The sequence below is a fragment of the Neopsephotus bourkii genome, unplaced genomic scaffold (genome assembly GCF_033783945.1).
Source record: "Neopsephotus bourkii isolate Nb327-2 ecotype Australia unplaced genomic scaffold, CSIRO-AGI_Nbou_v1 NB_1183, whole genome shotgun sequence".
NCBI classification, from domain to species: Eukaryota; Metazoa; Chordata; class Aves; order Psittaciformes; family Psittacidae; genus Neopsephotus; species Neopsephotus bourkii.
The window spans coordinates 495,457-519,444 of record NW_026901668.1 but is presented as its reverse complement, the minus strand read 5'-3'; the positions used below and the strand labels follow the sequence as shown (position 1 = coordinate 519,444).

Sequence of the window (23,988 nt, the reverse complement as noted above, 5' to 3'; positions counted from 1 at the left end):
ATGCTGAAATTACATGACTGATGCCTTTTTGTTAAAGATCTTCAGAACTTAAATGCTTAAAACATACCTACATAATCAGTAGATGAATAAGAGGAATTATGTTGCTTAATTCAGAAATGTGAAGTAATTTTATCATCTCCCACATGGTAGAGAGCACAGCAAAGATCAGCTTCCCATGTACTGCTCAGTATAAAAACTCAGTGCTCTGAAGAAGGAACTGGTAAGAGTCTGAGTCGTGTTTCTAGGAAATCTAGAGATTATCAAATTTGTACTAGATGTTGAGGTTGCTTTTGTGAGCCTTGACTTTCATTGTATTATCTAAAAGCTCCCTGATATGAGAATCAAGGTACCAGGAAAAACAAACCAAAGTTTGACTTTCTTCTGCAAACTTCAGTGCAGAAAGTAGCAGGTGTCTGGCGGAGGTCTAGTCCATTTCATGTGAGACTGGAAGGATGCCTTCTATGGCATAGAGTTGCCAGCTTCAGGCAAGCTCAGCCACTGGTTACTTGAGCCATGATCCTCAGTGAAGCCTAACATCTATAAACCCCAGTCTGCCAGCTGGGCTCATGGTAACCTCGGAGATCCAGGCAGGCAGAGTTCAGAAATATGTTTCAATCATTTAATTTGTTGGAAACACTGTCAAGCCCCCCTTCCCTCCTATTAGGATCAGCCCATTATTCTAACAGCTATTGCAAATTCAATTTTTTTTTTCTAGAATCTGTTCAACAACAAAGAAAAAATCCTGCTGCTTTTAATCTAAAGTGAATAATTCATGTTTTATCTGAAGGAACTGAAAGAATATAGACCACTGTCTGCTTTGATCTACGTAAGCAACACATATTCAAAGAGGGTGTGCAGCAAAAAATAAAGGTAGGGAGTATTTATTCCTCTTGTTCTGCTTCTTTTTACAACTGTATTTAAAGTATCAATGTTGCTGATATCGGTAGATCTAATTGTAAAGTAACAAAGTGGAGATAAATCAAGATGTGAGTGTTACTTGGTAGGAAGGATTAGGTCAAAGGTCTGATCCATCTGAACTGCAACTGTTGCACATGTCGTCATCCAGTATTGCAATATCCATTTATTTGCACTCTGTTTTGATGCATCTAGACTTAAAAATGGATTCAAGAGGTGCATCTTCTTTATAAAAAAGCTGAAAAGGAGTTGGGAGTCATATGATTATTACTATGACGGCCCTGATTCTGCCTCTGGGATGTTGATGTTTGGGGGAGATGGAACCCAGCTATGTTTTTCTAGATGCGTATGAAAACCTGCTGATTGCTGTCTCACCAGAACAAACTGTAAACCTTTCCAGCTGTTCTTAATCTGGACCCTTAACCTTTAAAAAACCCCAAAGGCTTTCCATTCCTCAGAGCCAAACTGCGAACAATATCTAGGTTGTTTTCAAACCAAGCTTCAAACATAAAAATGACTAATAAATCCATATTCCATAATAGGCTGGAAAACTATTACTGAAGAACATACTCATTTTTTATGACCCATTTCTAGTAAAAAAACCCCAAATGCTTCACTAATGCTACCATCTCAGATACTCAGATCTGGATGACAGGCATAATATCCAGACAGCTACACCAATAAATACATAAATGCTATAAATCTGTCTCAAATTAGTGATTTGTGGGTGTGGGGGGGGGGGGAGGGAGAAGGCTGGGAAATTCTGACTTCTAACCTGTCTGCTACCTGACTCTTAATGCTCTGTAACTTCACAGCTGGCAATTGTATTTTTCTGTGGTTTGTATTATTATGTGCTAAATGTATTACTCCATGCCCTTCGGTGGGATTTGGGGGTTTAAGAGTAAGGCCCTGAGCTTGCACATGGGCTTTTTTAGTCTGCACCTGATTCCACTCACGCAAAGAGCAAGTTTCCAGCAGCCCAGAGACCGGGGGCTTCCCGCCGCACAGTGCAGCTCCCCGGCAGCGGAGTCTTCCCCCTGGCGAGAAGGCGAGGCAGGTTTAGAGGAAGGAAACAGTTTTGGGGGTCTGGATGGAGCCACAGCCTACAAATCCATAATGCTTCAGAAGACCGTAGCCCGTGGCTTTGGGATTCCAGATCGGGCTTCCCGTTAAAACATCAGAAATAGTAATAATCATTCCCAAGCATCCATCTCTATGACTTTTTTACAACCTCATAATTGCCCCCTCCCTGACAGGCGGATTTATGCCTCGGCCTCCAACGCCCTGCGGCAGGGAGCTCCGCCGCCCCGGTGGCACCGCCGGGTCTTGCGGGAGGGACGGGGCAGCCCTCCCGCTGCGGAGCCTCCTCCGCCGGTGCAAAACTTCCCTAGGAGCCGGTCCGGCTGTTTGGAAGTGGCAGCCCCCCGCCTCCTCGTTGCCTCAAACACTCCTCCCGATAACCTCCCCCCCTGCTCTTTTTCGGGTTGTTGCTCTGTCAATGTTTGGGTTTGCTTCTGGGCTTTCGGCAGCCTCCTCTCCCGGCTGGGGGGAGCTCTCATCACCCGATTTTCCCGTGCAAAACTCAAGGACTGTCCCGGGAGTGTTCAGGAGGGAAGCGCTTTCCTTCTCTCTCTTCCTTCTTTGCTCTTCCTCTTTTCCTAAGCAGCCTCCCTCCACGTCCCTCCCGCGGATCTCTCTCTCTCGCCCTCCCGGCAGGACTTCTCAACTTCTGCCCTCGGCTCCGCTCGCTTTTTCTTAGAGATTTATTTTCCTGGGGTATTTTTTGGGGGGAATCATTCCTTCGTCCCTGTGGTCCGTAACGACCGAGAGGCTCCTTCCCTGCGACCACGGGGGGCGGCCGGGACCCTCCGGCTGTCAGCGCCGCTACCTCCTCCCCCGGCTCTGCCGGGAGCGCCGGTCAGGGAAATGATGGCCTAGAAATTAAGCAGCACTTCCGAGGTAGTACAGCTACCTTTCTCCCAGTTCCCCTTTTTTACACTGTGTAGAATTCCTCCCTACTTTGAAAGAACACAGTGATTAACGTACAGCCGTCCAAGGTGGTCGCGGAGGAGGCGACGCGCTTCCCCAGCCTTTCATGCGCTGAGCTGGGCTCTGGGAAGGAGGCGAGCGGGGGGCGAGCTCCGCAGGAAATGCCGGTGCTGCGGCGGGGAGTGCCCCCGGCCAGTAGCCCCCCCGCCCTCCCGACGCTGACCGCCGGCCGGGGGGTCTCTCCCGGCCCCTGCCCGCCTGGCAGTAAGCCCCGAGGCGGGCGCCCACCCTACCGGGGGTGCGCGGGAGGCCCGTCGGGGCCATGGCCGGCGACGAGGCGCGCAGCTCGGACTGCAGCGGGCGCTGCTCGCCAACGGGGCGGCAGGCCGGCACCCCGCGAGGCGGCGGCGGGGCGGTGGAGCGAGGAGGGGGGGCTGCCGGGGCTGCGCTGCTGCTGCCGCCGCCGCCGCCGCCAAGGGAGACCTGGCGCCGCCGGAAACTTTCCTCGGCGCTGTGCGCCGGCTCCCTCGCCGTGCTGCTGGCCCTGGTGGTGAGGCTGGTGCGGGGGGAACGCGGCCGGGAGCTGGCGGCGGAGGGCGGCGCGGGGCCGCGGGGCTGGGTGCCCCCCGGCGCCGTGCCCCTGGGCCTGGCCGGCGCCTTCTTCGGCGCGGGCCGGTACCTAGTGCGGGGCGGCGTGCGGGCGCGGACGGCGGCGCTGCTGCTGGTCGCCTGCTGTGGGGGGGAAGCGGTGGCGCAGACGGCGCTGGCGGCGGGGGAGGATCACTTGCTCTCCCTCGCCGCCACGGGGGTGGTGCTGAGCTGCCTGGCCGCTGTGACATGGCTGGTGCTGAAGCTGAGGCAGGGCGTCCTCATGCTCGCCGTGACTAGCGCGGCCAGGACCACGTCCCTCGTCGCCTTGGAGAGGGTCCCGGCGTCCTGGCGGCCCTACCTTGCCTACCTGCTGGGGCTGCTGGGCATCCTTCTAGCCGGCTACGCTGACCGGCTCTGGCCCCCGCGACGGGCCGCCCCGCTGGCGGAGCCTCCCGCCGACCCCCCGGTCGCGGACGAAGCCCCAGTGCTCAGGAGGAGGCGGCGGTCCAGTTCCATGATCTCCCCCGAGATGTCGGGCGGCGGCGGCAGCAGCAAGACCCACCGGCGGACATCGCTGCCCTGCATCCCCCGGGAGCAGGTAGGGCAGGAGCCAGGGGGACGGGACGGGTCCAAACTTTGCTGGAGGCGGGGTGGCTGAGGGGGGTCCCGGCGGCGGCGCCTGGAGCTCTATCCTCCCGCCGCTCCCCGCTGGAAGGGCCGAGCACGGTGCGGGCTCTACCCGGCGCCCCGCGGCGTGGAGAACCCTGGGCTGCCTCCCCGGGCCGGGCCGGGCCGGGGCTGGGGTCATGGGGGGAGCGGGGCTCTCCGGCCCCAGCCTGACTCGCCCCGGCTGCGGGCGATGGGGAAAGGAGCTCGGGGTTTTCTTGTCTTTTGCAGCCATCACCGGCGCTTGCTTCTCTTAAGCCTGGCAGAGGGTTGAGGCAAATGGTACCCTCTGCGTTCTCGGAGATGGTGGGAGCCTGCCCTCGGCACAGCCCTCAGGTGTTCAGCATGACTTACGAACCTTGCTTTTCCAAACCTTTATTTTCTCAGAGAGGTAGCTTAGCCCTGTTAAACTTTCTTTAAGCTTTAAAGGGGGATGTGCGTGTGTGAGCTGAGCAGCCTGTCCTCCGTGGAAGAGGTCCCTTATCAGGGTGAGATGGCATGTCATCTGAGGCTGTCCCGCACAGCACTGGTCTCATCTTTGCACTTTGCCTCCCTAGGGCTGTTCCCTGCGCCTGTGATCAATAACAGGTCCCGCTCCGCTGCGGTTGTTGGAACTGGTACGAGGCACATGCTATTTCTTTCAGCTTTGTTTCCTTTAAGAGTTAGTGATTTGAATGGATCAGTGAGAACTTACTCTGTTAGCAGCAATGCATTCTCTTAAATGCACACCTCAAAATAAAAAAAAAAAAAAGGAAAAAGAAAGAAACACACGCTATTATCTCAACTCCACAGCTCTGTAGAGTCCTGTCATAGACACGAGGTCAGCTTAGTTCTGCACTCAAAGCTTTTTCTTGTGTTTTAACTGAGGTTTAAGATTGCCACACAGGATCGTTTCGTGGGTTGAGTGTAACTGAGCATATTGAAAGTCAGTGCAACCCTTGCTGAGCAGTGGAAAGGGAAACCTAAGGGAAAATAAATGGCAAATGGTGTTAAGCTTTCTTTTTCAATTAGTATTGAAAATTACTCTGTGCACTGTGGTCAGCTGAAGAGTGTTGCCGTACACCAAAGATTTTCTTTCAGGTTGCTTGCTGGATAAGCAGCTAAGTATTTTCAAAGTGATGGCATCTAACCATATGGTGTGGGAGGCTAGTTTGTTTCTGGAAATGGTTTGATTACATCCCTTTGTGGTTGGTTGTGACATTTTCTAGAAGAGGGCCTGACAACCTTCTATACTTGAGGCTTATTTTAAAATAACTGTACTTATTTATTTAACATTTTTGTTTAGGTAAAATAAATATTTACCACAGTGTCCAGGCAAATACAGTGTGAAAAAGTAGAAAGCTGACTCAGTTCTGACTTTAATAGGAGCAGAGAAAAAGGTGTAAGGATAATTTGTAAATACAGTATCTAAGGCAAGGTATTAAAATTGTTTATACTTCCTTGATGACACTAGGTATTGCTGGTGATTTCTTATAGTAATCATTTGTAAGGTGTTAAGCGTATTTCCATTCACTCTCACACTTCAAATAAAAGCAGCTTTTTTATTAACATTTCTAAATGTAATCATTCAGAGACAGTGCTCACTGGTTTGTGATCATGTCCTTTTCTTTTGGAGGGGATTCAGATCACCTGTATGATGATTACCGAAGTGCTAAACTGGTGATGGATAACAAGGCAGATTTCCCCCCCCCCCCAGTGGTACATTACTTTGGGACAGTGGTCAGCTTTGCCCCGGGCGATACCCATTTCCAAGATGCAAGCTGCACTGGAAGGAGCTGGCGACAGTTCAGCTTACCCGCTGCAGGATTTTGGCAAATTTCTCTTTCTTTTGTTCTCACTCACTATTAATCAATATCAGGGTCTGGTATTGCTTGCGTCACTGTGTGATTAGAAAGGGATGACTACTTTCGAGTTTGGGGAGACTTTTTGTCTTTATTTTTTTAAGCACAATGTGGCTGTGTGTATATGACCTTTCCTCCCTAAAAGCAGTCCTCTAAAACAAATGTTTGATACAAAAATGGAAAAAGCTGAAACAAAGCTCTGTAGGGACCCTGAAAAAATGCTGAGAGAAGTAGGACTCTCCTAGAGCAAAGTTTTTGTTTATAGCAAAAATCGGCTCCTCATAGACTTAAAGAAACCATAGGTAAATGTTTCTCTTTTGGGCAGTTTTTAAATATAACATGTTAAAAATAGAGATGAGGGCTTTATAAACAAAACTAGGCCTTCCCTCCTGACGTTTTTTAAGAAAACATGCTCTGAATGTTTCTGATCCAAAAGATAGCTTGTTAATACATCTGGCTACTTTATTGCTTTGAAATACGCGTTTTCATTTGGTGAGTAACAGTAGGTGAAGTTTTGGAGATATTTCCCATTGACTGTTGTGTAATCTTTCCTATTGCTGACCATTTCATCGAGCTTTTCTTTTTCCGGAATACGTTTCCCTCCTTATTATTAATATGAGAGTCTACAGAAGTCGGAATTTCTGAATTTATTTAGTCACACACATCTCAATTATAATCTGACTTTTTCCCTGCTAGAATACAGAACTGAATCCATGTGGCTTTGTACCATAAAGGAGAGTACCGGGATTTGCAAACTAACATCACGCACAAAGGTATTAACATATTTAAAACTGAAAGTATACTTCTGTTTAAGCTGCTGGTAGAAGTAGCTGGAAATGTTTATGGCATGAATTACTCCTTCGTAGAAATGTCTAATCTTAGTTGCTTATAAGTTCCAAAATAATTTAAAAAGTAAACCTGTTTCGTTAAAAAAGCCACCATCCAAATTAAAAACACACCAAGATTTAATCTGCTTTTGTTGCTAAAAGTGTTCTTAAGTAGGTTTTTACTTAATTCTATTTTTTGTAGTTGATTTTTATATCTATTCTCTCTCTTTTTCAACTTTGGCAAATTATTAAGGCTTCCAGTTTGGTGTGTGTGTAGATGTCATTGAGAAATGTGAGCTTTGCAACAGCCTCCTCCTGCTCCCAGCTGAGTGTTGTCTCCCCGTGATTTCATTAATGCTGGCTGAGGATGCTCAGCTCCTTGAGGGCTCACTCACCCAGATCTGAAAGAGGCTGCAGAGAGAAATTGTGAATGGATGGGTAACACAGTGAATGAATGAACAAATGGTTTGGTTTTGGTTTTGTTTGTTTGTTTGTTTGTTTGTTTTTCTTTGACAAATGCACAAGTACTGCCAGCATAATGGCTTTTGGAGTTTCTTCATCACCTTTTTGCAAACATAATAGTTTTCCCTAAAAGTGTGGAGAGGATGTTGGGAGGGCAGGGCAGAAATGTGCTCTGTGGTGTTTCCCATTAAAATATTGTATGTTCTGGAGCCTGCGTCTCTGATCTGTGTGTGTTAATCCTAACAAGCAACAGTCCAAAGGGATGATTTTGCCTTGGTGGGTAAAATACTCCAGAGGGTATAATAGCTGGACAATTCTAAACCATGCCAAAGGCTCCCAGTTTTGCTTTAAAGCCTTGCTTGTTTGTTTTGTTTGGGGAAATGGGAAGCTTGCAGCTAACTTGGATTTATTACAAATGTATGTTAACTGAACAAGAGCAGCTGCTGAAAGCAGTTCAATCTGCTTTGACTTCTCAGATCTTTTTCCTTAGTCTGAACTCTGTCACAGGTATAGCATCCATCAGGGTTTAAAGTACTTCCTAGTCCCCAAACCAGTGGGTGACACAAGCCCATTTGAGAAGGCAGTAGTGAGGTGCTGAGTCTTGCCCTGCTAAAAAGCCCCGATCCACGCAGGGGGTAGCACCAGGATTGAGGCATTTCTCCTGCAGCTCTGATGTCTTCAACCCCAGGCCAGCAGCTTTCATGAGCAAACCTGTGTCTGTGTCCTGTGGCTCCAGGGGCAGAGACCTTTTCTAAACATTTTCCTTCCTTCTTACTCTGCTTTTCTCCCCTTCTGAGTGGCTGGACAAGCAGAAAGCTGTTTGCCTTACTGAGGGACATCTGAGGGTCTGTCACTTACTTTTCATTGGTTTGAGGCTTGGTAGCTGTTGTGTGCTGCTGCATCTTTCCCTGCCTGTTTCTGCTTTAGAAAAGTTACTTTTCCAGATAAGTAACTATGGTGCCAGACTCCTCTGACTTCCTGTAGCAGCAGCAGAAGGTTTTTTGCTCAATTTGACCATTTTTTCATGGTTTTCTGGATGGTGACTCTGCCTGTTCCCAGTCTATAGCCTGGGAAAGTTGTGAGCCAGGACTGTCGTTATCGCTGGCTGTCTGCAGAGTTGAGAAGACAATACTGTAACAGTTCACATGGTCAAAGATATCTCTTCAGCGATAAGATCTAAGAAATGGAGGAGAAAAAAGAAATGTATTTGTTGTTGGGCTTGGTGTTAGGGTTTTTTTTTTTTGGTGGGATTTTTTTTTTTTTTTCTAAGGGAAAATTAAGGCTTTATCTATTCTTCTCATTGTTTGACAGTGAGAACTTTGTAACTGGCAGGAACACATTGCTTCCCTCCCTTTCCCCTGTTCTTTATGTTTCTGCCCTAAAGAAATGACAGATGCACCCTTACATTATAACCAGTTTTTAATAGTATGTATCCTATCCTCTGGCCTGAAAACAGGAGAGATCAGAGTGTGGCATACAGAGATTTCAAATTCTGGCCAGGAGAAGGCAGATTAAATCTAGATATTGTACTTCATGTATGTCAAAGTTATGTCTTCTGTTAGACACCTGGTTTTATATGCCATATAACTCCTTTTGCTAATAAGCTTTATTGAGCTGTAATTGCTCTGATAAGATTTACTGGCATTACCATTTAGGTCACTGGAAACCAAGCAATATGGAGGAGTTATGTCATTTGGTGACTTGCTGAAACACAACTGTGTAAAATATTTAAGTAAGGCTCCAGGAAAAATCACCCAGGGATTCCAGACATAATACTTTATTTTCTTTTGCATGGCTTCATTTACGCAAACCTGCTCTACTTAGATTTTTTTTTCTTCCTTTTTTTCTTTCACCCTCACAGAAATGTAAAAATTGCTGCTGAGGCGATTGGTTTAGAATCTATTTTTGTCAATTGGTTAAATGAAGAAATGTACATTATGGCATATTGGCAAAAAAAAGCAAACTACAGTAGTGACTTTCTGCTCTTTCTGCCTGAAGTGTGAAAATGCAAAGCCGGGGAACTGAAAGAAATCCTGTGTATGCTGGGTTGTCATGTTAATTAAATAAACAGCCAGAACAGTGACCCTGTGTATGAAATGTGTTCTGAGAAGCTTGTTGGGGGTTGGAGGGGAAAAACAGTGACACATGATGTTTTGGATGTTAACTGTGACATTTGTCTGAATTTGACCTAATCTACTGTTAGTGTGCTTATGTTCCAACTCTTTTTATTTGGAAGAGACTGAGACATAGCTGCATTTTGCAGATTGAAGGAATATTGCTTGGGCTTTTTTCTTTAAAAAGTAATATATATATAAAAAAAAAATTAACCCCAGCCTGGAAGTGGAATGAGTGCTGGGTTCTGGTGCCTGCAAACTGCAGGGCTGAAAATGGGGGTGAGCTGCCTGCATCCTAACTGCTTTGAGCAGAAAAAGAACACTGCTGCAGTTAAAGCTCTGGGCTAGTCACTGTGATTTACTTCGGCAATCTAATGTGAGATACACAGTTTTTAACATACCACTTGATGGATAAGGAAACAAATGTAAAGATTCAGATAACAAAGTGGAAGTTGGGTTTTACCTTCTCTGTGCGTGGTTTTTCTTCTCTGGTTGGTTTTGAAAAAGTTTCTCGTATTACCAAACCCTTTCCTCAAAGTCTCTTCTGTGTTAGTCAAACTATTGCTCAGAAATAAACGCCTCCATTTGGACTCTAGTTTTTCAGTTGTGTGGGCTTTTTGGCTGTTTTTTTTTTTTTTGGGGGGGGGGGGTTAGGCGATTGCATTTTTTATGCAGGTGTTCAGTTGGTTTTTTTTTTGGATGATTTTTTTTTTTTTAATTTGAACTTGGCTTGCTCTAAGACTTGCTGCAAGTACAGTGGTAGCATCAGGAGTTCTCTCATCAGGGTAGCAATTTGCTAAATAGCAAAAATAACTCAAAAAAACCCCTAAAACACTTAAATGTGATTTCTGGCCAAGTTTTAATTTGTGGGGAATATGTTTCTTTTTTCTAAGATGTCTTTGGAGATAAATGAGTTGTGAGAGGAAGAATTGCTATACCTCTTTGCCAAGCTTTTACTTTCCTATTTTACTTTTAAAATGAAGAGTTTGAGCTGCTTTCCTTTTCCCTCGCCGTGGGTTCATGCAGTTGCTACAAGCCAATCATTAGCATTATTCTCGTCATTCGGGTGCAGCGGTGCTGGGCATTGCTCCCCCCCGCCATCCCTCGGAGCCAGGGCAGTGCTGAGGGAGCGCAACCGGGGGGCCGGGGCCGGCGCTGCCGGGGCCGGCCCCCTAGAGGGCACGAGAGCCCCAATCTGCGCCTTCCCAGCCTCCTGCCAAACCGGTCACTGATTTAACAAACAAAATCTGTCCGTGGTACTTAGCTGGGCCTGCATCGGGGTTCGGGTTTGTGCATGTTTTGTGGTTTTTTATTTGTTTGATTTATTGGGTTTTTTAATTTTCTATTGTGGGTTGTGTGTTGTTTGGTTTGATTTTTTTTTTTTTGTTTTTTGTTGTTGTTTTGTTTGTTGTTGTTTTTTTTTACCATTTTCCACTGCAATGGGTCAAATGTTTTGCCTTTAGTGGAATGGCTGGGGAAGCGCGATGAGGTAGGGGTAAAGCAACAAACCTGCTGCAAAAGGTGGTTGTACTCCATTTGTCTGGGCTCTTTGGGTGTGCTAACAAACAAATCATGGAATGATTTTAGTTGGAAGGGACTTTACAGATCATCTAGTTCCAACGCTCTTGCCACAGGCAGGGACACCTTCCACTAGATCAGGTTGCTTAAAGCCCCATTCAGCCTGGCCCTGAGCACTTCTAGGCAGCCACAACTTCTCTGGGCAGCCTGTTCCAGTGCCTCACCACCCCTCATAGTAAAGAATTTTTTCCTAATACCTAATCTAAATCTACCCTCTTCCTGCTTAAAGCCATCCCCCCCTTGTCATGTCTCTACATGCCCTGTAAAAAGTCCCCCTCCAGATTTCTTGCAGGCCCCCTTTAGGTAGTGAGAGACTGCTGTAAGATCTCCCTGCAGCCTTCTCAGGCTGAATAATTGGAAGAAGAGCAGTGGAAGATTTTGGCCTTTGAAAAGCCAGTTATGGGCATCATTGGAGATCATGGTCCAAAGAAGCAGCTGCTTCTGTATCCATCAAGAGTCCAGAAAAACAGGCTAAATCACCACTGCTTTATCTGTTGTGGCACCTCATGGCTCTATTCACATATACAACTATCAATAAATAAAATGGGAAATACCACATGAAGAGTGCAACAGCAGAATATGCTGATGAGATAAATGGCCCTTCATTACTGTTGAACCTAGGAGGCAGCTGGATAGTTTCCTAATGCCACCTGAAGGGTTGCCAAATGAAAGTTACAATATACGGTACAGGAAAAATACTGGTTATAAGACTTTGGCTGGTGAAATTCCATTGTTAATTTTGGAACCTGTCAGGAAAATAACTCTCAGCTGGCACTGCTGGTCACCAAAAAAGTCCATGTGTGTGAAGGATTATAGTGAAATTAGATTAGTAAATTCCCAGTATAGAGTGCTGTATTGAGGTTTGGTCAGCCACAATGGATGGCTGGGGTCCACAGACAGCCCAAACCTCTGATCATCATCTAAGAAGAGACTAGACGGATATGTAAAAATTGATCTAACTGAGGAGTACTGAATAGGTACTTCTGTGAAAATTGAAAAATAGAAGGGTGTTTGGAAAAAAAAGATACCCCCCAAAAAAGCCCAAAACAAAAAAACACCAAAAAGAACCCCAAACCTAAAACCACAAAGCCAAACCCCTAAGTACCACCCCCACCTCCCCTCCAGACACCAGTGTTTTAGTTTGAAACTGCTAGGAAAAGTCTGGATGTGTGAGATAAAAATATATGCTGATCATGGAACATGTGTGTCATGAGGTATAAGTGAAGCAATTCCTAAGTCCTTAGATATTTGTATTTATTATTTATTGAAGTTTAGAGATTCCTTATGCCAAGCAAGGCAGTGATTAGGAAATCTGAACACTGCCTACTCCGAGTAGCAGTTGCTGGTTCAATTGCTGAGGTGAGCAGCTCGAGAGAGGACGCCTTGAACACCGGAGCGGGGGAGATCAGCGTCCAGGAGCCTCAACTCAGAGCGACAAGAGCAGAGCCACCGAGGGAGCCTCAAGTCCTCGACAGGACCCAGCTGCCCAGGAGCCGGCAGCTCAGCTGACGCGAGCAGGGACTCACCGGGGGCGGAGCCAGGAGGAACGGCGCCAGCCCTGATTGGTTAAAAACCTGCCCCAGGGAGCGCGGGCAGGCGAGCGGGGTGGGCCACCGTAGGCACCCAGACAGAGCCGATGAGAGCGGAGGCTGCAGGGCAGACTTTGGGGTGTAGAGAGTGCCTGCAAGGGTCTGGTGAGGGAAAGGTACACAATGGGCAGGGCTGCACTCGGTGCTCCCTGGTGGAGGCTCTCCTGCAGCAGGTGACTGAGCTGCGGGAAGCTATTAATAGGCTACAAGATGTCAGGGTAGCTGAGAGGAAGCAGGAATGCTTGATCCCTGCCCAAACTGTGCAGAGTCCTCAAGCTTCCCCTGTAGCTCAGGGAGGAAAGAAGGAGGTTGTTAACTCTCGAAGCTGGGAATTGGGGACAAAAAAAAAAAACAAAAAAAGGAGGAAAAGGACAATTAAAAGCAAGGGACTTCCTCCTGAACCTGTTGTCCCCACGCAGAAATGGTTTGCTGTCCTGCAGGGGGCTCATGAGGAAACGCACTTGTGCCAGAAACAGCCTGGTGATGCACTGGTAAAGAAGATTTCTACTGGTGCTGCCAGGAAAAAGCGGCGGGTCGTAGTGGTAGGGGATTCTACTTTGAAAGGCACAGAAGCACTCGTCTGTCGGCCTGACCTGGTCTCAAGGGAGGTGTGTTGCCTACCAGGGGCACGGATCAGGGATGTGGCAGAGAGGCTGCCTGCTCTGGTAAGCCCCATGGACTATTACCCACTTCTAGTGATACATGTGGGTGCTAGGGATATAGATAGCAGTAGCCTGGGGAGCATAAAGAAGGAGCCCTGGGAGAGGTGGTTAAGGGCTCTGGAGCTCAGATTGTCTTCTCATCTATTCTCCAGGATACAGGGGAGGAATTGAAAAAAACTAGGAGGATTAGCCAGGTTAATAAATGGTTAAAAGGGTGGTGTCACAGTCAGGGGTTTGGGTGTCTTGAACATGGGACCCAAGTTTGTAGGCCAGGACTAGCGGGGGCTGGTGGAGCTGGTCTGATAAAGAAGGGGAAGGGCAGTTTTGGTAGGAGGCTTGCCAGACTGGTCAAGGAGGCTTTAAACTAGATGTGTTGGGGGAGGGGGGCATCATTCCATCCCAACACTCCCAGTCAGTTGCCAGCACCTATAATAAATGCTTGGACCAATGCAGAGATATTCCGGCTGCTCCAGCCGATGAGCTGGCTACATTTGAAGCTCGGCTCAGATGCCTCTAAACAAATGCCCGTAGCATGGGGAACAAACAAGAGAGATTAGAGATGTGTGCTCATCTAGGGGGTATGACATTATAGGCATCACAGAAACACGGTGGGATGGCTCCTATGACTGGAGTGTTGGAATGGAAGATTACAGACTCTTCAGAAAAGACAGGTCTGGCAGGCGCGGAGGGGGAGTTGCCCTTTATGTTAGGGATAGGCTGAAGTGTGTGGAACTCTGTCTGGGGACGGGTGAGCAGGTAACAGAGAGCTTGTGGGTCAGGGTTAAAGGGGAAACAGCGATGGGAGACATTACTGTGGGGATATGTTATAGACCACCTGATCAAGAGGAATCTGCGGATGAAGCACTCTATAGGCAGATAGGAAAAGCTTCACGCTCACAGGCCCTCGTTCTCATGGGTGACTTCAACCATCCTGACATCTGTTGGAATGACTGTATGGCCCGGCACAAGCAATGCAGGAGGTTCCTCGATTGTGTGGAAAACAACTTCCTTCTGCAAGTAATAGAGGAACCGACAAGGAGAGGTGCCATGCTTGACCTTGTGCTCACCAACAGGGAAGGGCTCATTGGAAATGTGGCACTGCAGGGCAGCCTTGGATGCAGCGACCACGAGATGGTTGAATTTGCGATCCTTAGGACAGTGAGAAGAGCGTGCAGCAAGCTCACTGCCCTAGACTTCAAGAGAGCAGACTTCGGCCTCTTCAGGAACCTGTTTAGTAAGGTTCCATGGGATATAGCCCTAGAGGGCAGGGGGGCTCAAGACTCTTGGTTGATCTTCAAGGATCACCTGCTACAAGCTCAGGAGTGTTGCATCCCAACTAGAAGGAAGTGCAGCAGGAGGGCCAGGAGACCTCCTTGGATGGATAAGGAGCTCCTGAGGAAAATTCAAATGAAAAAAGAATTTTATAGAAAGTGGAAGCAAGGACAGGCGGCCTGGGAAGAGTACAGGGTTATTGTCTGGGAAGCTAGGGACCAGGTTAGGAAAGCTAAGGCCCAGTTAGAATTAAACTTGGCTAGGGATATTAAGGATAACAGGAAGGGATTCTACAGGTACATAGCAAATAAAAAACAGATTAGGGAAAACGTAGGCTGCCTCAGGAAGCTCTCAGGTGAACTAGCTACACAGGATTTGGAGAAGGCTGAGGTTCTGAATGACTTCTTTGCCTCGGTCTTCTCTAGCAAAGGCTCTGACCGCACCACCCAAGTCTTGGAAGGCAGACGCAGGGACTGTGAGAATGAAGACATTGGGCCCACTGTAGGAGAGGAATTGGTTTGAGAACACCTTAAAAATCTGAACGTGCACAAGTCCATGGGTCCTGATGAAATCCATCCGCGGCTCTTGAAGGAGCTGGCAAATGGAGCTGCTAAGCCGCTGGCCATCATATTTGAAAAATCATGGAAGTCAGGTGAAGTTCCCAACGACTGGAAAAAGGGAAATATAACCCCCATTTTCAAGAACGGGAAAATGGATGACCCAGGGAATTACAGACCAGTCAGTCTCACCTCTGTGCCTGGCAAAATCTTGGAGCAGATTCTCCTGGAAGGCATGCTAAGGCACGTGAAAAACAACAAGGTGCTTGGTGACAGCCAGCATGGCTTCACCAAGGGGAAATTCTGCCTGACCAGTTTGGTGGCCTTCTATGATGGGGCTACAGAACTGATGGACAGCAGTAAAGCAGTTGATGTCACCTACCTGGATTTGTGTAAAGCGTTTGACACTGTCCCACAAGACATTTTGTCTCTAAATAGGAGAGACATCAATTTGATGAATGGACCACTCGGTGGATAAAGAACTGGCTGGATGGCCGCACACAAAGAGTTGTAGTCAATGGCTCAATGTCCGGCTGGAGACCAGTAATGAGTGGTGTCCCTCAGGGATCGGTGTTGGGACCGGTCTTGTTCAACATCTTTGTCGCTGACATGGACAGTGGGATTGAGTGCGCCCTCAGCAAGTTTGCCGATGACACCAAGCTGTGTGGTTCGGTTGATACGCTGGAGGGAAGGAATGCCATCCAGAGGGACCTTGACACGCTTGTGAGGTGGGCTGATGCCACCCTCATGAAGTTTAACCATGCCAAGTGCAAGGTCCTACACCTGGGTCGGAGCAATCCCAGACACAGCTACAGGCTGGGCAGAGAAGAGATTCAGAGCAGCCCTGCAGAGAAGGACTTGGGGGTGCTGGTCGATGAGAAAATGAACATGAGCCGGCTTCAGTGTATGCTTGCAGCCCAGAAGGCCAACCGTATCCTGGGCTGCATCAAAAGGAGTGTGACCAGCAGGTCGAAGGAGGTGATCCTGCCCCTTTATTCTGCTCTTGTGAGACCTCACTTGGAGTATTGTGTACAGTTCTGGTGTCCTCAACATCAAAAGGACATGGATCTGTTGGAACAAGTCCAGAGGAGGGCCACGAGGATGATCAGGGGACTGGAGCACCTCCTGTATGAAGATAGGCTGAGAAAGTTGGGGCTGTTCAGCTTGGAGAAGAGGAGGCTGCGTAGAGACCTCATAGCAGCCTTCCAGTATCTGAAAGGGGTGTATAGGGATGCTGGGGATGGACTCTTCATTAGGGACTGTAGTGGTAGGACAACGGATAATGGGTTAAAACTTAAACAGGGGAAGTTTAGATTGGATATAAGGAGGAAATTCTTTCCTGTTAGGGTGGTGAGGCACTGGAATAGGTTGTCCAGGGAGGTTGTGAATGCTTCATCCCTGGCAGTGTTCAAGGCCAGGTTGGACGAGGCCTTGGGTAATATGGTTTAGAGCGAGGTGTCCCTGCCCATGGCAGGGGGGTTGGAACTCGATGATCTTAAGGTCCTTTCCAACCCTAACTATTCTATGATTCTATGATCCTTAGTGCAGAAGGGTGTGTTCCGGTGTTCCTATACGTGAATCTGCAGAGGGCTGCTTTCTGTCTCTTTTTTATTTTTTTCTTTAAACAGATAACCATTTTCTTTCCTATTTTAAAGTAATTCAAAGCTAATGTTGGTTGTGCTGCTTGAAATGTCACCTGAGACCTTGCAGCAAGCTTTTATAGATGTGTGTATACACACACATATACATACATCTTCATGTATACATACTTGTGTGTATATATGTACTCAGATTTGTATTGTGTAGCCCAGAGGGGTGGAATTCTTCATCTGAGAGCAGTCTGCAGCCTGATTTATGTATGACATTGCTCTTTCTGGGTATATAATAGCATTTTCTAATGTCTCCACAGGCTTGACTTTCTATTTGTTATAGTTTTAGTCTTTTTCTTTCCTGACTTGCAAATATGTGCCAAGTTTTGTAGAAATTTTCTTATTTGTAAAATATTTGAGTGTTGATTTTGATCAACAAGTAAATGCTGGTGTCTTGCAAACATGTGTTCCAATATTAAAACTGGAGACTTGGGCTCCAACTCTAGAATAGAGGTGCCAAGCCTAGGTCCTTTGCATAGTATCTCTGGTGCCCTGACTCACTTGCCATTAGCTTTATCTGTGACATGGAGCTCCGGGCTGGCTGGGCAGGAGGAGCTAATAAGGCCCCTCCACAGCCTAAGCCGGTGTCATTCTTGTGGTCATAAATGGGGGTTCAGCATGAAGTTTGACAAGACCAGTTGAAATAAATAGGCAACTTAAATTTTTACAGGTAAGTTTGATGAGCTTTAGCTGGTAAAACTTGTTCTGTGTAATGGAGATGTTATTGCTGCTGTATCTGTTCTGGGGGAAGTTGTGAACTAGTTAGTATTTGTTACTTGTTAAGACAGTTCTGAAAATTTATTTATTGCAACAGTTTCCTGACATTTGCTGCATTTCTGTTGATTCTGAATTCTGTATGAACTGAAATGTTGCAACATAATTCATATGCCATTACTGAGTTGTAGTGTTTTTTTAAGACCATTTAATTCATATGCAAGTGCCATTTAAATGCAGTCCTAATTGTCTACTGATTGCACAAAGCTGCAAATGAATAAACATTTTCTATTAAAGAATTTAATGCTGTACTTCCCCTGTGCTTGCAAGGAAGAGAGCTGCGGGGAAGACTCTGCCAGAGATTCAGAAGTTTAAAGGATGGCAAGGGTTGAACGGGGGCTCTACCCTTTCCAATGAAAGACCTGCTCAGAGTTGCAGAGCATTTATCTTTCCTGTGGCTTGTGGAGAAGCAAACACATTTAGTGCTGCTCAGAAGCAGGCAGGTATACCAATTGGTGTGTACAATTCGATTATTTTAGGCAGCACTGGCTTTGTACATGCCTCATTATAGAGGCTGTACTGAGAAATCTGTTCAGTGACAAATACTGTCTGTGTAATATTGCTATTGAAAACTGACTTCTGGGTTGGAGAGTACAAAATGCTAATTGTTATAAAGCTTGCCATGTTTGTTTCTATTAGAGGAGCATGGGGTAATAGAGCAACAATTAGATGGATTTAGGTGCTAGCACCAAAGCATGTATTCCAGCTTAAATTCTACTTGATGATCCAAGCCTGTTGTTTCTTCTTGGCAAGGCGCCCTTGGAGTCAGAGCAGCTATAGGAAATACTGGGCATGGGGGCTTACCTGAAATTTAGGATGTCTAAACCTAGCTTTCTGGATACATGTGATGTGGTGAGACAGAGGGAGATGGCAAACCCTGTTTCTTGGAGAGTTCTTGAACGTTTGTAAGTGAAGTAGTAGGTAGATTGTCCACCCGCTTTCTCTTAAATCTATCCAATTTTTATTTCAGATTTCTCTTCTGCTGTATTGTGTAGATCTAGTCCTAAAACATGTGATGTCTTAGGGTGGTAGGGGATGATGGAGGCTGTATATTTGTGGATAGCAGTGGCTGAGACATAGATTCAGTGGTTTTCATTCCAGTGTGTTAGCTGGTGTCATCTTTGGACCTAGAATTTTTTTTTCCTTATATAACATAGGAAAGGAAGAAGATCTTTAAGATTTCCTGTCTTGGACTGTGATCTGCCACTTCAGCAGACTTTTTGTAAACCCAGAATTTTAAATTCTGTGTTCTTGCCTGGACATGCTGTCATGTTTAAATCTTCAGAATTTGTTACTCTTTTGGAAACTGCAACTGATCTGTGATCTACAATGATAAAATTCTTGGCCATGAATTAGTACAACTCCTTAGTGGAAGGGAAATGTATGTGCTCATTTCATGTTCTGATTTGCTTTACATATTGTCTCTTCTCAAATGAAAGTGTAAACAAGCTGAGGAAAATGTTGATTTTTAAACTGAAGTCAGTGTATTGCAAAATTTACTGATATGCAGTTAAAAAACCTAACCCAAAAAATTATCAGCTAGTGGGAGCAGTCACAAAGCAGTTTCCTTTACAGCCATTCAGTTTACTCATGAGAACTTGGCCTGGGGGCCTCTGGGTCTTTTATTTGGTTAAGGTCTTTAGAACTGAGATAAAAGAAAAGATCTGATTGTCTTAATCATTCGTAATAGCAGGTTAAGGAGATGGGAACTTCAGGCAGAAACTTGATAGGCCAGAAAGTTGCTTTCTATCTTTCCTGTGATCAGATTGCTATCTGAAACAGTGAATCAGTGTTTGTAAGCATAATTAGGTTGTACACTATCTTTTGAATACTTGAATTTGCAATCTCAGATGTTTTCAATGAAATTTTATATGTCTAATTTCTTAGATGTATGTATGTTGGGTTTTACCTTTTTTTCCCCAAGTGTTTATTTTAAAAAAAGCAAACTTAAGAGAAATGTCATGATATGGATGCCCACAGGCTTTAACAGCTTCCTTAGTGCCACTCTTCTGAATAGTCAATGTGCTTTTTTGATCTAGAGTGTTTACATAAACGAGCTGATTATTCCTAAATCATTCTTTACCTCTTAGCCCAGCTAATCTGAAGCCCCTTTGCTCTTTCATGAAAGACAGGCCAAACAAGTTAAGGGTGAGCTTTGGACACTTGCTTATACTTCCACTTACAAGAAAGGTGGGTTAGATTCGTTTCAGACTGTCAGTGACTGACATCGAAGAAACACTACAGTTTTGTCTGGTTATATATATAAATATTTTTTTCCTTAGCTTGTCTCACTTCTTTCCCTTCAACCAAATTCAAGAGCATCTGATGGTTTGTTTGTTTATTTTGGTGGGCTGGATGTTTGCTGAACCAGAGATCTCCATCCATAAGTTTGAATCTATGTTAATGCTATCTCAGATTTTAAGGGATCATTGTGTTACCTGGCTCTAAATGCTAAAGTTTTAATGCAAAAATCTGTTGGTCTCTTGGAGGAAATTTCCATATGTTGATGATACACATACTGTGGTCACAATATGTGATATGAATGTGAGGGGCTTGTACAATAAATTTATTTAAGAATCAAAGAAAGGCAATTTCAGGTAAGCACAGGTAAAATTTCCTGATAGCGTTTGAAGTCTGTCTTAAGGATGTATGTTAATTGGAGAAAAATGCTCACTGGCTTTTCATTTGTTAACCCCATCAGGTAACGCATTTAGTTGATTACCAGAGTTATTTCTTTTGCCCTTTTTTCAGAGTCTCCTAGTTCTAATAATATGTATCTCTATATATTTAATCCTTTGCTTTCCATATGCTGTAGTGGCCTTTCACCTTTTGCGACTGTTTGTTCTGAGCGATGGCTGGAGTGATAGTGCGGCTTGTGTGACATCACAAACATTTGTGTTGGCAGTCCTGCCTCATGAAGGATTCTGAAGTCTGACAGTGGTGAAGATGACTAAGTAGAGACAGATTTATGTGGAAATCTTATTAATACCCATAAAAGAGAGAATGAAGGCATAAGAAATTTGGCTCCAAATAAACAACCAAAAAATGCTGTGTTCTTAGAAGCATTTGGCACGGCTCCATCATGCCTTTTGTGGGAACTGGCTCTTTGTCTGGCCTAATCTTGATTTCTTTTTTTTTTTTCTTTTTAAAGATTACTAAAGACTTCCACTTTTCCCAAACGTTCTCACAGTAGAATAAAATTAATTTTCACTTGTTAACGCACAAATTAGTTAATTATTTCAAAGACAATGTAAACCAGATGTCTTACCTTTTTTCTCACTAAAGATTTAATGGTAACTGTGCTGTGAGATCTTTCAGCACCACCAAATGTCCCTAGATGCTTTATGGTGCTCATAATCAAAATTCCCTACAAAGAAGGGGAAATATTTTTCACCCACAGTATGTGATGGCTGGAAAGAAATTGTATCAGGGACCTGAAATCATAATTCATTTTTTGGTACTTGGATCTAAAATTTAGCCAGACTTCTAAAGGGCAAGGTCTGACCTTCATAGAGGATGTCCAGCTGTTCATAATGGGCTTTATGGTAGGTGGTTCTGGTGAAGTCCCTTAATAATTTAGCTTTCTGGAAACGGAACATTAGTGACTAATCGAGTTTTGTGCATTTGTTGTGTCCTGTGTATGTATCATTTTGCCTAGTCTGTGGCTCTGAAAGTCTCATGGGATCCCCTGGCACTCCTGTCAAAAGCTCCCAAGAGCAGTGCCTTGCTTGGCACGCCCAGCACTCTTATTTCACATTTGCTGTTTGTAGTGGAAGTCCCTCTATCATACTGCTGGAAAGAAAACATCCTTCAGTCTTAATTCAGTTCAGCCCAGGGGGTGGTGAAAATTGAAATGCATGGGCAACAACAGTGAAGTGAGCTCAGCGCCTGTCAGGAAAGACTTGCCAGAAGTTGGATGAAAAGGTCTTCCTAGCAGTTTTGATACTGGCCTTGAGAGAGGTGCCTGGTGATGTTTGTTGCATGCTAAGTAAGGCACATGATTTTGTCTGTGTAGCTGCAGTAAGGTTTTCTGCTTAGGAAACTCATCTCTGTTTTCGATATAATGCATTGTATGTACAAAAATATTTTGTAAATAAATACCTGTGTGTGTTCTTGGCATATGGGTAGAGGTTTTTGTCCTGGAAATTATTTCCAGTATTCTGAACATTTTTTCCCTGTTCTTGTGGAATGTGTGATTGAAACAATTTCTGTTTTCTTTTAAACTGTTACTGTAATTACCCAGGCATGTAGTTAGTCAAGACATTGTGGTTTAGATCTGTAACTGATCCATGTACTATTGAGTCTTGTACTTTTTCCATATTTGTATTATTTTCCCCAGCAAGTAAGATACGCAAAGCTCACTCCAGATGCAAGCACATACTGATTTGAAATAGGAAGCAATGAATTAGCTTTTAGGGCTGGCTTATGAGCAGGATCTGACTATTTGTTTATCTCTGTTTCTTGAATGCCTGTAGTTTTCATACCTGCTATTACCGCTGCCACTGAAGTTGCAACCATTTCAGAAGACCAAAGCAACAACAAAGTGAAGAAAAAAAAAAACGATGAAAGAAGCCCTGTCTGGGTGGGAAGCTCATATGTATCTTTTAATGTTTGTCAGGGTAATATATTCACCATGAGCTGTTGCTGCTTAAGGACCTGGAGAGACAGCTGCCATAGGGATCTTCGGTCCCTTTCCCTTACCTGGTAGCAGTGGGAAGCATCCTGTATTGCGCAGTTGCAGGTGGGATTGATATCCTGCAAACTCCATAGACTTCTGGCTTGACATTGTGAGTTATATATTCAACTTGTGCTGAGCTGGGTGGACAGTAAGGGCACTTGGCATCTCACAAGAATGACTATGCTGCTGACAGGTTAATCCTGTGTTAGCTTTCATATTAAATGCTGTTGTGGAAAAGCTGTGGAAGCTACTGTTATTTCTTTTTGGGTCAGAGACATGCTTAGAACGTGAGTTCTATTCTGAATTCTATTCTATTACTGAATTTAGTTCCGTTTTAATGGTGAGCTCTTCCGAGTTAAAGGGTTGCTGTATACTTCTGTAGGTTTCTAGGAAGCTGGGAGTGGTGGAAAGCCTGAGTGCTCTTCTTGTTGGGTGGACTGTATCTTGTTTGCCATTCTTGAGGCAACTGAAATACTAAATTGAGGTGGATTTGTGCTGTATTTGGCTGTCTCATTTAACCTTCTTGCTTCACCTGTGTGATTTACCTAAGACCAGCTAGCTTCAGCTGGTTCAAAATGAGGGTGCAGAAGTATCTGGATAAAATTCAGTTTGAAGAGAGGGAAGTGTGGGTCTCAGAGGTCCCCTGTTTGCCGGGGAAGCCAAATGCATTGTATCTGGTCTCTGCTGAATGAAGCCTGGAACTCCAGAGTTCCCTCTGAATTCTTCTCGTACTTTACAGCTCCTCCCTGCTTTGTATATACAAACAACATTCTTCGAGAGGACCAGAGGCCAGAAATGGCTATGAACAAAAGCCATATTTTTCCTGATATATCAGAAGATATCAGAAAAGAATAGTGTGCTCCATGTCTGCTGGTAGCTGATTTCTTTCATCCTGTTCATTTTCTAGGAAAAGAAGGGAAAACTTTCAGAACAATAATGGTAGTAGAGCACCTCAACAAGCTGTCTAGGGAAATTTCATGTGTGTACATGGAAGATTCTTCTAGAATAGCCTTTAAGATGTTCTTCCAAGTGGGTCTAGATACCTGCTTTTTCTTAGGCAAATGTAGCTGTTTCTGCCAGTGTTTCCCCTAGCCTGCTCCTCCCCTGCCTATATCTGCATGTGGGCTGTCCCCCCCATCTGCTGGCCAGCATTCTCATGCAGTGCTAGTTCCTCTCGCTATTGGGATGCAGAGCCCAACCAGTAAGCTTTGTTTATGTTCCAATCTGTGAGCAATGTGCAATGTTAACGTTACTGTGGAGACAGGAGCTTACAGTCTAGGTGTCTGCCTTTAGGATTACTAAAAAAATGGATAGATTACTTGCATCTCTTCTGCTTTCATGCTTCTCGGATTCAGGAGTTGGTTTTTGGTTTGCATTATCAAATTCTGATTGGTGGAGACTGTTTCTCTTTGAGTGATAGTGTTCAAGTCCTAAGTAGGCTCCTAACATGCTCTTCCTTTTTGCCAAGCTGTAGGTTGATTTATCAAGTCCACTTGTTAGCTTAATGCTTTTATGGCTGCCAAAAGGGTGTTACATGGTGTAAATGAGATGAAGTGGCTGGGAGTTGTTAGGCTTTGTGTGTCGGGTCGTTTCTTAGCAGCCAGATAAGAGACAGCAATTTAAAGGATACAAAAGAGCACTGGAGGGCCAGACCTCCTGACCCTTGCTCACGTGAATTAGCAGCGCTAGACTTGGCATACAGCTCCCGGAGTAGGAGGTGAATAAGGCTGGGTACAGCATGTTCTGTGCGTTACTCTCCACCACCCAGCCCAGTAGTTCTCGTCGGCTTGGTTTTGATAAGCTCATTGTCACTTCATGTTTGGT

The 23,988-nt window shown here is 45.3% G+C and overlaps 1 protein-coding gene across 2 annotated transcripts in view; it reads left to right on the top strand.

Annotated features, from left to right (window-relative positions):
- Positions 1-2,973: 2,973 nt before the first annotated feature.
- The window catches only part of PDE3A (phosphodiesterase 3A), a 248,227-nt gene continuing 227,212 nt past the window's right edge, over positions 2,974-23,988 (top strand). The window contains exon 1 of one of the 2 annotated variants that reach the window (XM_061363860.1): positions 2,974-4,093. In XM_061363860.1, the coding sequence (XP_061219844.1) occupies positions 3,227-4,093 (867 nt within the window). In that variant the 5' untranslated portion in view covers positions 2,974-3,226. The remainder of the gene's footprint in view (positions 4,094-23,988) is intronic. The other variant, XM_061363861.1, reaches the window with a different exon arrangement.